This window comes from Neopelma chrysocephalum, unplaced genomic scaffold (genome assembly GCF_003984885.1).
Source record: "Neopelma chrysocephalum unplaced genomic scaffold, ASM398488v2 Primary Assembly neopelma1_235, whole genome shotgun sequence".
NCBI classification, from domain to species: Eukaryota; Metazoa; Chordata; class Aves; order Passeriformes; family Pipridae; genus Neopelma; species Neopelma chrysocephalum.
The window spans coordinates 12,298-23,448 of NW_020897897.1; the positions used below are offsets into that span (position 1 = coordinate 12,298).

At 56.9% G+C, this 11,151-nt stretch overlaps 1 protein-coding gene across 1 annotated transcript in view; it reads left to right on the plus strand.

Annotated features, from left to right (window-relative positions):
- ATP13A1 (ATPase 13A1) overlaps window positions 1-11,151 on the plus strand; it is a 17,160-nt gene that overhangs the window by 4,861 nt on the left and 1,148 nt on the right. The window contains exons 8-24 of the mRNA XM_027703540.1: window positions 141-270; window positions 767-822; window positions 1,392-1,518; window positions 2,168-2,305; window positions 2,746-2,866; window positions 3,507-3,664; window positions 4,502-4,677; window positions 5,419-5,529; window positions 5,964-6,089; window positions 6,382-6,490; window positions 7,096-7,295; window positions 7,701-7,797; window positions 8,272-8,453; window positions 8,718-8,832; window positions 9,512-9,708; window positions 10,471-10,613; window positions 10,940-11,051. Coding sequence (XP_027559341.1) covers window positions 141-270; window positions 767-822; window positions 1,392-1,518; window positions 2,168-2,305; window positions 2,746-2,866; window positions 3,507-3,664; window positions 4,502-4,677; window positions 5,419-5,529; window positions 5,964-6,089; window positions 6,382-6,490; window positions 7,096-7,295; window positions 7,701-7,797; window positions 8,272-8,453; window positions 8,718-8,832; window positions 9,512-9,708; window positions 10,471-10,613; window positions 10,940-11,051 — 2,298 coding nt within the window. The remainder of the gene's footprint in view (window positions 1-140; window positions 271-766; window positions 823-1,391; window positions 1,519-2,167; window positions 2,306-2,745; window positions 2,867-3,506; window positions 3,665-4,501; window positions 4,678-5,418; window positions 5,530-5,963; window positions 6,090-6,381; window positions 6,491-7,095; window positions 7,296-7,700; window positions 7,798-8,271; window positions 8,454-8,717; window positions 8,833-9,511; window positions 9,709-10,470; window positions 10,614-10,939; window positions 11,052-11,151) is intronic.

Consider the following 11,151-nt stretch of genomic DNA (forward strand, 5'->3'; position numbering starts at 1 on the left):
CATTCCCTGTTTCCTCGGCCCATCCTGGGGCTCATTCCCTGTTTCCCAGGGCTCATTCCCTGTTTCCCGGGTCTCATTCCCTGTTTCCCGGGTGTCATTCCCCGTTTCCCGGGTCTCATTCCCTGTTTTCCCTGGCGCAGGAGCCGGTGGAGGAGCTGAGCCCGGAGCACGTGCTGGACATGGAGGGGGATTCGCGGCTCCACGTGATCTTCGGGGGCACGCGGGTGGTGCAGCACATCCCGCCCCAAAAGGCCTCCTCGGGGCTCAAACGTGCGTTCCCGACCCCCCCATTCCCGCCGGGAATGCCGGCCGGTCCCGAGGGATCCGCCTGGGATTGGGGGGTGGCGCCGGGGCACTAATTAACGGGCTGGTTAATGAGCGGGGGGGAGCTGAATGAGCCCCTTGGGGGGGGTGAGGAGGGGGGAGCTCGGGGTGCTGGAGGGACCCGGGAGGAGGTTTGGTATTAATTAATTAATAATTAATGTGTTACTGTGATTATTAATGAACTGGGAGGCTCTAAATGAGCTCAGTCCCTCTGGGGGTGTGAGGAGTGACTCTGGAATGACCCTGGAATGACCCTGGAGTGACCCTGGAGGGATTTTACTCCAGGCTGGAGTGACCCTGGAGGGATTTGCTCCAGGCTGGAATGATCCTGGAGGGATTGATTCCAGGTTGGAGTGACTCTGGAATGACCCTGGAGGGATTCACTCTGGGCTGGAGTGACCCTGGAGGGATTCACTCCGTGTTTCCTGCCCCCTTCCCGCAGCCGTGGATAACGGATGCGTCGCCTACGCCCTGAGGACGGGATTCAACACCTCCCAGGTGAGCTGGGAACGGGATCCGGCATCCGGGAATCCTTGGGAAAGGCCAGGGAAGGGCGGGGGGGAAAACGGGAATTCCGGGTTTGGTTGGAAGGGGAACTTGTTTGGAGTGAGGTTGGGAAGAGGAAGGAATGAGGTTTGGAATGGGAATGAAGTTGGGAAGAGGAAGGAATGAGGTTTGGGAGAGGAAGAAAGGTTGGGGAGAGGAATAAATAAGGTTTGGGTGAGGGATGATTAAAGATGGGAAGAGGGATAAGGATTGGAAAGGGATAAATGAGATTGGGAAGAGGAAGGAGTGAGGTTGGGAAGAGGAAGAAGTGAGGATTAGGAAGAGGAAGAAGTGAGGATTGGGAAGAGGGTTAAATCAGGCTGGGAAGAAGAAGGAATAAGGTTGGGAAGAGGAAGGAAGAAGGTTGGGAAGAGGAAGGAAGAAGGGTGGGAAGAGGTGGCCCCGAGATTCCCAGGCTCTGGAAACAAAACCCCGGAGCCGTGATGGGAATCCTGGGGCCGTTTTTAAGGAATTCTGTGGGATCTCTCTGAAGCCCTGGCACTGAAGGCTCTTGTTCCCAGGGAAAGCTGCTCCGGACGATCCTGTTTGGGGTGAAGAGGGTGACGGCCAATAACCTGGAGACCTTCATCTTCATCCTCTTCCTCCTCGTCTTCGCCGTCGCCGCCGCCGCCTACGTCTGGATCGAGGGTGGGAATGTGCTGGGAATGCTCCGGGAATGCTCCGGGAAGGCTCCCTGGGGGCCTTGGGATTGTCCCCCCTGTCCCGGCGGAATTCCCAAAGGGTCGGGGAAGGAGGGGGGAGGCTCATCCTGAAGGTTTGGGAAGGAGGAGTCCCGGAGTTCGTGGGAAGGACAAATCCCAAAGTCTGTGGGAAGGGTGAAGGAATTTGTCCCAAAGTTTGTGGGAAGGGTGAAGGAATTTGTCCCAAAGTCTGTGGGAAGGATGAGGGAATTTGTCCCAAAGTTTGTGGGGATGACAGGGAATTGTCCCAGAGTTTGTGGGAAGGACAAATCCCAAAATTTGTGGAAAGGACAAGTGATATTTCCCAAAGTTTTTAGGAAGGACGGGACAGGGACTTTTCCCAAAGTTTTTGGGAAGGACAGGACAGGGACTTTTCCCAAAGTTTTCGGGAAGGACAGGTGCCTTGTCCCGGAGTTTTTGGGAAGGACGGGTGCCAATCCCCGGGAATTACTCTTGGATCCACCTTCTCCAGAGCTCCACCTCAGGAGCCCACCCTGGATCCCGGGATCCTTCCCGGGCGGGATCTGCTCCCTGTTCCTCCAGGATGTGGAGCTGATCCGTCCCCATTCCCAGCTGATCCGTCCCTCATTCCATAGGTACCAAGGACCCCCGTCGGAACCAGTACCGGCTGTTCCTGGAATGTGCCCTGATCCTGACGTCCGTGGTGCCCCCGGAGCTGCCCATCGAGCTCTCCCTGGCTGTCAACACCTCCCTCATCGCCCTGGCCAAGCTCTGTGAGTCCCCATTCCCGGCATTCCCAGCATTCGCATCCCAGCATTCCGGGATTCTGCTCCGGGGACAGGCTGGGAGAGCCGGGAATGTTCCCCCCCTGGAGCAGGGAGAGCTTCCAGCACATTCCAGGGGCTCCGGGAGAGCTGGAGAGGGACCTGGGAGAAGGGATGGAGGAACAGGACACAGGGAATGGCTTCCCACTGGGAAAGGGGGATTGAGGTGGATTTGGGGAAGGAATCCTCGGCTGGGAGGGCGGGGAGGGAACGGGATGGAATTCCCGGAGAAGCTGTGGCTGCCCCTGGATCCCTGGGAGTTGTGGGGCTGCAAATCCCACTGGATTCCCACCCAAATTCCCTGTTTTCCCTCTGCAGACGTTTACTGCACGGAGCCTTGGGCTGGATTCCCACCCACATTCCCTGTTTTCCCTGTTTTCCCTCTGCAGACGTTTACTGCACGGAGCCTTTCCGGATCCCCTTTGCCGGGAAGGTCCAAGTTTGTTGCTTCGACAAAACCGGGACCTTGACCAGCGACCACCTGGTGGTGCGGGGGGTGGCCGGGCTCAGGTGGGTCCTGGGAGCCCCCATTCCCGGGTTTCCGGGCGGGAATTCCTCGGGAACGTCCCGGCGGGGCGGGGGGAGATCCCCGGGGATTCGGGGATCGGGGGTTTGGTGGGAATTCCGTGGGATTCTGAGGCTCTTCCCTGTGGCACATCCCGTCCCGCTGATGGAATTCCCAGTGCTTGGAGACTCCCAGCGCTTGGATCTGCCCTTTAATGTGCCAATTCCCTGAGTTTCCTTGGCAGAACCGGCCGAAATCCCAGGATTTGGCCTGAATTCCCACTGTCCCGTGGCCTTTGCTCCCCACTGGGTTGGGGCAGGAATTCCGAGCTGGGAATCATTCCAGGGTGTCCCAGAGCGGGCCCTTTGCCCCGTTATTCCACAGGGATGGGAAGGAGGTGACTCCCGTGTCCGGGAATTCCGGGCTGGGAATGGTTCCAGGGTGTCCCAGAGCGGGTCCTTTGCCCCGTTATTCCACAGGGATGGGAAGGAGGTGACTCCCATGTCTGGGAATTCTGGGCTGGGAGTGGTTCCAGGGTGTCCCAGAGCAGGTTATTCCCTAGGGATGGCAAGGAGGTGACTCCCGTGTCTGGGAATTCCGGGCTGGGAGTGGTTCCAGGGTGTCCCAGAGCAGGTTATTCCATAGGGAAGGGAAGGAGGTGACTCCCGTGTCCGACATTCCCGTGGAAACACACCGGGCCATCGCCACCTGCCACTCCCTGGTGCAGCTGGAGGACGGGACGCTGGTGGGGGACCCTCTGGAAAAGGCCATGCTCCTGGCCGTGGACTGGACCCTCACCAAAGGTAAATCCCACATTCCGGGCAAATCCCGGCCCGGGGAGTCTGGGAGGGGTTGGATGGGAAGGGACCGTGAGGATCATCCCGATCCGAGGGCAGGGACACGTCCCATGGCCTGAATTCCACCCAAATCCCACTGAATTCCATCTGAATTTCACCGGAACTGTCCTGAATTCCACCTGAATTCCCCCCAAATTCCCCTGAATCCTGCCTGAATTCCCCCCAAATTCCCTGGAATTCCACCTGAATTGTCCTGAATTCTGCCTGAATTCCGCCCAAATTCCCCTGAGTCCCCCCTGAATTCTACCGGAAATATCCTGAATTCAGCCTGAATTCCGTCTGAATTCCACCCAAATTGTCCTGAATTCCACCCAAATTGTCCTGAATCCTGCCTGAATTCCACCCAAATTCCCCTAAATGCCCCCTGAATTCCACATGAATTATCCTGAATTCCCCTGAATTCCATTTGAATTCCACCCGAATTGTCCTGAATTCCACCTGAACTCCACCCAAATTCCCCTTTATTCCACTTGAATTCCACCTGAATTGTCCTGATTTCCACCCGAATTCCACCCGAATTGCCCTGAATCCTGCCTGAATTTCACCCAAACTGCCCCAAATTCCACATGAATTATCCTGAATTCCACCCGAATCCCCCCAATTTCCTCTGAATCCCACCAGAATTATCCTGAATTTTACTCAATTCCCCCTTGATTCCCCCGGGGTGGCACCTTTTTTATTTTTTCGTCATCATTGTTTTTTTTTTATCCCCTTTTTTTTTTCCTCCCCCTCCGCAGAAACAAAACCCCCTTTCAGGATGTCCCGATCTCTTTGTTTTCCCAGATGAGAAAGTTTTCCCAAGGAGTCTAAAAACTCCGGGGATGAAAATTCACCAGCGCTTTCATTTCTCCAGTGCCCTGAAGCGGATGTCGGTCCTGGCCTCCTACGAGCGCGGCCCCGGCGCCTCCCCCGCCTTCGTCGCCGCCGTCAAGGGCGCGCCCGAGACCCTGCGGCCCATGGTGAGACATTCCCGGGGAAAAAAACACGGGAATTCCACCCCCAGCGGGGCCGCGGAGGGGCGGGAGAGGGGGCGGAGTAGGAATTCCGGCGGATCGGGGGGTTGTGTGGGAAGGGAGGGATTTAGGGGTGGGAATGGAGGGTTTGGGGTGGGCAAAGGATCATCCCAGAGTTTGTGGGATGGACAGGGATCATCCCCAATTTTGTGGGATGGACTCAGGGGATCATCCCAGAGTTTGTGGGAAGGGCAGGGGATAATTCCAGAGTTTGTGGGATGGGCGGGGGACCATCCCAGAGTTTGTGGGATAATCCCAGAGTTTGTGGGATAATTCCAGAGTTTGTGGGATGAACTCGGGGAATCATCCCAGAGTTTGTGGGATGGGCAGGGGATAATTCCAGAGTTTGTGGGATGGGCAGGGGATCATCCCAGAGTTTGTGGGATGGGCAGGATGGGGACTTGTCCCAGAGTTTGTGGGAAGGAAAGGACAGGGGATAATCCCGAAATCTGTGGGAAGGACAGATGATAATGCCAGAGTTTGGGGGATGGATGGGATGGGGACTTGTCCCAAAGTTTGTGGGAAGGACAAGGGACAATCCCAGAGTTTGTGGGAAGGGCAGGTGACAATCCCAGAGTCTCTTTTCCCCTGTTTTTCCCCCCCTTTTTTCCCCAAAAAGCTCAAATCCGCTCCCGGATTCCCTGGGAAACTCCCTGAATCCCGTGTTTTTCCCTCCTTTTCCCCCAGTTATCCCAATGTCCCAGCAACTACCACGCCGTGCACCGGGACATCTCCCACGAGGGCGCTCGGGTCCTGGCCCTGGGCTACAAGGAGCTGGGACCCCTCACCCACCAGCAGGTACCTGGATCCTTCCCAGCCTGCAAATCCAGGGAAATGGGATGGCTGGGAAGGGAGGGGCTTTTTTATGGGATGTGGGCGCCCAGATCTGCTGATAAAATCGGGATTTTCTGGGAAAACCACCCCCCCAACCGTGAGTTTTGGGGTGTTGTGGATCCGTGTTCCCTGCAGTATTCCCGGTTTCCTGCTGACTAAGCAGGATCAGGTCTTTCCTTGGAACACCTGGAGAGGTTTGCTGTGGAATTCCTTGGCCGAGGGCCCAGTTTTGATTGGGAATGAGGAGCTTCTTGTGCCAAAAAAAGCCTTTTTTGAGCAGCCGGAGCCATTCCTGGGGTTCTCCGGCGTTCCCAGGGGGTCCTTTAACTTCAGGGAATCACCTGCTGGAAAATCCAGGGGCTGTTCCCGAGTGTTCCAGGCGGTTCTTCCCTCGGCAGGTGCGGGAGATGAAGAGGGAGACCTTGGAATGTGACCTGAGGTTCGTGGGGTTCATCGTGGTCTCATGTCCCCTCAAGGCCGACTCCAAATCCGTCATCAGGGAGATCCAGAACGCTTCCCACCACGTGAGGACGGGCAGGATTCCAGGGAAAAGGGGGTCGGGCGGGTGGGAAAAGCCCAAACATTCCATGGGCTCCGCTGAACCCCGTCCCAGGTGCCACTTCCAGGGGATTGGGAGGGAAAAGGGGGAAAACGGAGGGAAAAGAGGTGGGAAAGAGGGAAATGCTGTGGATGTGGGGCTGGTTTTGGGGTGGGATAACGGGACAAGGCCCTTCCCTGGGGACCTGCACCCGCTCCAGGCGGGAATTTTGTTGGTGCCTCTGGAATTCCCAGAATTCCCTGTCCCGTGTCCCTCAGGTGGTGATGATCACCGGGGACAACCCCCTGACCGCCTGCCACGTGGCCAGGGAGCTGCACTTCCTGCAGAAGGAAAAGACCCTCATCCTGCAGCCTCCAGCTTCCAAAGGTGCCCGGAATGGGATCTGGGATGGGCTGGGGGGAACAGGCCAAAGAGATTCCAAAACAGGGTCAAAATAGCTCCAAAATCTGGCCAAAATATCTTCAAAATAAGGCCAAAATATCTTCAAAATAAGGCCAAAATAACTCCAAAATAGAGTCAGAATAACTCCAAAATCAGGCCGAAATAACTCCAAACCAGGCCAAAATATCTTCAAAATAAGGCCAAAATAACTCCAAAGTAAGGCCCAAATATCTCCAAAATAAAGCCCAAATAACACCAAAATAATAAGGGCAAAACCCAGAGAAACCCCCACACTAAAGACACACTGAAAAACCCCCGAACACACCAAAATAAACCCAAAAATAAGACCTTAAAAACCCACAAAACCCCTCAAAATAAGACCCAAAAAACCCACCAAAACCCCCAAAATAAGACCCAAAAAACCCACAAAAACCCCCAAAATAAGACCCATAAAAACCACAAGGAAAAAAGACCAACCCCCCCCCAAGAACCCGGAATTCCCGCTTTTCCCAGCGCTGGGATCCGGGCGGGGCCGGGCCGTTCCCGGCCGATCCCGAGGCTGATCCCGAGGCCGCTCCCTGTCCCCGCAGGCTCCCCCTGGCAGTGGGAATCGCGGGACGGGGCCGTGGTGCTCCCGGCGTTCCCGGAATCCCAGCGGGAGCTGACGGAGCCCTTCGACCTGTGCGTGACCGGGGAGGGGCTGGAGCACCTCCGGAGCGGGAACCGGGAGCGGCTGCTCCGGCTCATCCCGCACATCCGCGTCTTCGCCAGGGTCGTGCCCAAGCAGAAGGTGAGGGGGACGAGGGGGGGTTATCCCGGGGAATTCCCAGCGTTTGGGAGGCGCGGGTGGAAAAGCAGGGTGGCCCCGTTGTGATCCTGGAGAGCCCTGAGCCTTTTCCAGCTCGGAATTCCCAAAATCTGGAGCCTGTGAGTGAGGCTCGGGGTGTCCCTGTTGTTGTCCTGAAGAGCCCTGAGTCCATTCCAGCTCTGAATTCCCAGGATTCAGAGCTCTTGGAGGCTCAGGGTGTCCCTGTTGTCATCCTGAACAATCCCAAGCCCGTTCCAGCTTGGAATTCCCAAAATGTGAAGCTTTTAGGAGCCCGGGTGTGAGGCTCCGGATGTCCCACGTGATCCTGAAGATCCCTGAGCCCCTTTCCAGCTCCCAATTCCCGACGTTTGGGCCTTTTCCCGCCAGGAATTCGTGATCACCACCCTGAAGAGCCTCGGCTTCTCCACCCTCATGTGCGGGGACGGCACCAACGACGTGGGGGCCCTGAAACACGCGGATGTGGGTGAGGATTCCCGGGATTGCCCCCAATTCCCGGGGTTTTCCAGAGTGCCAGGGCTGGGAATCCGCCTGCCCGGATCCTTTGGGGGCAGGAATTCAGATACAGGGGGATTTCTCTGCTCCTGGAATCACACACCAGCAGGAATTGACTCCAAAAGCTTCTTCCAGGAGGATTCTCCCTGGTTTTTTTTCCCTGAAATGCCATGATTCTCCCTGCTTTTTTCCTCTAAAATCCCTCCCAAATTGCATGATTCTCCCTACGTTTTTCTCCCCCAAATTCCCTCCTCTCCTGGCTCCAGGTTGGGATCCTGGCCTTTACAACCCTTTTTTCCCTGAAATCCCTCCCCAGTTCCCTCATTCCCCCTCCTTTTCTTCCCTAAAATCTCTCCCCAATTCCCTGCTCCAGTTGCAGCCACCAGCTATGTGGAAAACCCAAGGGATTTACCTTTTTTCCCCTGTTTTTTCCTCCCTTTTCCAGGAGTGGCCCTGCTGGCGAACGCTCCCGAGAGGATTCCCGAGCGGAAGAAGCGGCCCCGGGACGGCCCCGGGGACGGCAGAGCCGGAATTCCGGGGGCAGGAGTCGGGAATGTGAAGCCCACGTCGCGGGGAGCCAAGCACAGGGTCCTGTCCCAGCGGGAGGAGCAGCTGGCCATCCACAGGGTGCGATTCCAGAGGGGTTATCCAGGCTTTTGAGTCCTCCTCTGGCGCTCCCGGAGCTGGGATGTGATCCCAGGGAAAACAGGGAGCAGATCGTGGAATTCTGCTGGGAAGGCACCTTAAAACCCCTCAGCCCGGGCAGAGCCCAACCTTCCTTCCTTTTCCCCGTGGATTTGGGTGGGAAAGGAGCAGCTTTTCCCTCCATTCCCCTGTCCATGGAGCAGGGATGGTTCTGGGAATTCTCATCCCGCCTTTCCCGCCCCTCAGGAGCGGCTCAGCCAAGTGCTGAAGGACCTGGAGGAGGAACGAGCCCCGGTGGTGAAACTGGGAGACGCCAGCATTGCAGCCCCCTTCACCTCCAAACTCTCCTCCATCCAGTGCAGTGAGTGTGGGAATAACCCGGGAATGAGCCGGGAATGAGCTGGGAGAGAGGGCTGGGATGGGGAGAAACAGCCCCAGATCCAGGCTGGGAATAACCCAGGAGAGAGGGTTGGGATCGGGAGAAACAGCCCCAAATCCACAAGGCTTTGCCGCCATTTTGTGTGGGAATCCAGGCCTTTTCCCACCTTTTTGTGTGGGAATCCAGGCCTTTTCCCACCTTTTTGTGTGGGAATCCAGGCCTTTTCCCACCATTTTATGTGGGAATTCAAGCCTTTCCGATTTTGTGTGGGAATCCAGGCCTTTCCTGCCATTTTGTGTGGGAATCTGAGGCTTTCCCACCATTTTATGTGGGAATCCAGGCCTTTCCCACCATTTTATGTGGGAATCCAAGCCCTTCCCATTTTGTGTGGGAATCCAGACCTTCCCCTACCATTTTGTGTGGGAATCTGAGGCTTTCCCACCATTCTGTGTAGGAATCCAGGCCTTTCCCGCCATTTTATGTGGGAATCCAAGACTTTGCCGCCATTTTATGTGGGAATCCAGGCCTTTCCCACCATTTTACATGGACCAACCCTCACGTGGGACTTCGAATCCCCTCAGGACCCTCCTTTAGGGCAGGGCCGAGCCCCGAGCCCTGTTTTCCTCGTGTTTATCCCCGTTTTTCCCATTTTTTCCCCCAGTCTGCCACGTGATCAAGCAGGGCCGCTGCACGCTGGTGACGACGCTGCAGATGTTCAAGATCCTGGCACTGAACGCCCTCATCCTGGCCTACAGCCAGAGCGTCCTCTACCTCGAGGGCGTCAAGTTCAGCGACTTCCAGGCCACGCTCCAGGGGCTGCTCCTGGCCGGCTGCTTCCTCTTCATCTCCCGCTCCAAGGTGAGCGCCGGGAATGCCGTGGGAATCCCACTCGGCCCGTCCCGCCAGGACTGAAGGAAAAGGGCCTTTCTCCCCCAAAACATCCCAGTTTTTTGTGGTAAATTCCCAGTCCCCGATGCTGGAGGGGTGGGGTTTTGTGTGCCCCGGATTTGGGATATTCCCAGAGCTTCATCTCCCGCTCCGAGGTGAGCGCCGGGAATTCCACGGGAATTCCACAGGACCTCACTCGGCCTGTCCCCGTCCTGCCAGAACTGAAGGAAAAGGGCCTTTCTCCCCCAAAACATCCCGGTTTTTGTGGTAAATTCCCAGTCCCTGATCCTGGAGGGGTGGGAATTAGTGTTCCCTTGGATTTGGGATGCTCCCAGGCTGGTTCTTCCCTGTGATCCCAATTGATGGGACGAGCGGGAGGAAAAGGTGGGAAAGGGCAACGCAGGAAAAAATGGTTCCACTGAGGCTGTTCCTTAAAATCGCGGAATTAGGGAATCCTGGAATGGTTTGGATGGGAAGGGACCTTAAATCCCAGCCCATCCCGCCTCCAGGGGCACATTCCATGGACCGGGTCGCTCCCACCTCGTCCTCGAGCGCCTCCGGGGCCGCCCCAACCCCGGAATTCCACTCCCGAGGGGGAATTCCCACAGCCCAGGGTGGAATTCCTGCAGCCCTGGGTGGAACTCCCTTCATCCCACGGGCACCGCTGGGATCCGGAGCCTTCCCGAGGCATCCCAGCCCACCCCGCTCCCTGTTTTTTCCCCCCATTCCCAGCCTTTGAAGACCCTTTCCAAGGAGAGGCCCCTTCCCAACATCTTCAACCTGTACACGGTGCTGACGGTGCTGCTGCAGTTCCTCGTGCACTTCCTGAGCCTCGTCTTCCTCTACCGGGGGGCCCAGGCCCGGAGCGGGCCCAGGTGAGCCCCAATTCCCAAAAAAAAACAGTTATCCCCAATTCCTGCCGGGAATTCCAGGCCCGGAGCGGGCCCAGGTGAGCCCCCAATCCCAAAAAACCCCAGTCATCCCGAATTCCTGCTGGGCAGGAGCGGTGGGAATGTGCTGCGTGTCTGGGAATGTTCCCCTGGAGAAGGATCCAGGGAGAGCTTCCAGCACATTCCAGGGGCTCCAGGAGAGCAGCACCTGGGGACAACCTGCCTTGTTCCCCAAGAAAACCGGGATCAGGGGGGTTCCAGAGGTCATTCCCCATCCACACCCACATTCCTGGGGTGTTTTCCCGCTGCAGGGAGGAGGAATTTGTGGATCTGAGCAAGGAATTCGAGCCGAGCCTGGTGAACAGCACCGTGTACATCCTGTCCATGGCCATGCAGATGGTCACCTTCGCCATCAACTACAAGGTGCCTTGGGATACAGGGAACATCCCTTGGGATCATCCCGAGGGATCAGCCAGCCCGCCCCATTCCCTGCTCGGGAATCCCAAAATCCCTGAAATCCTCA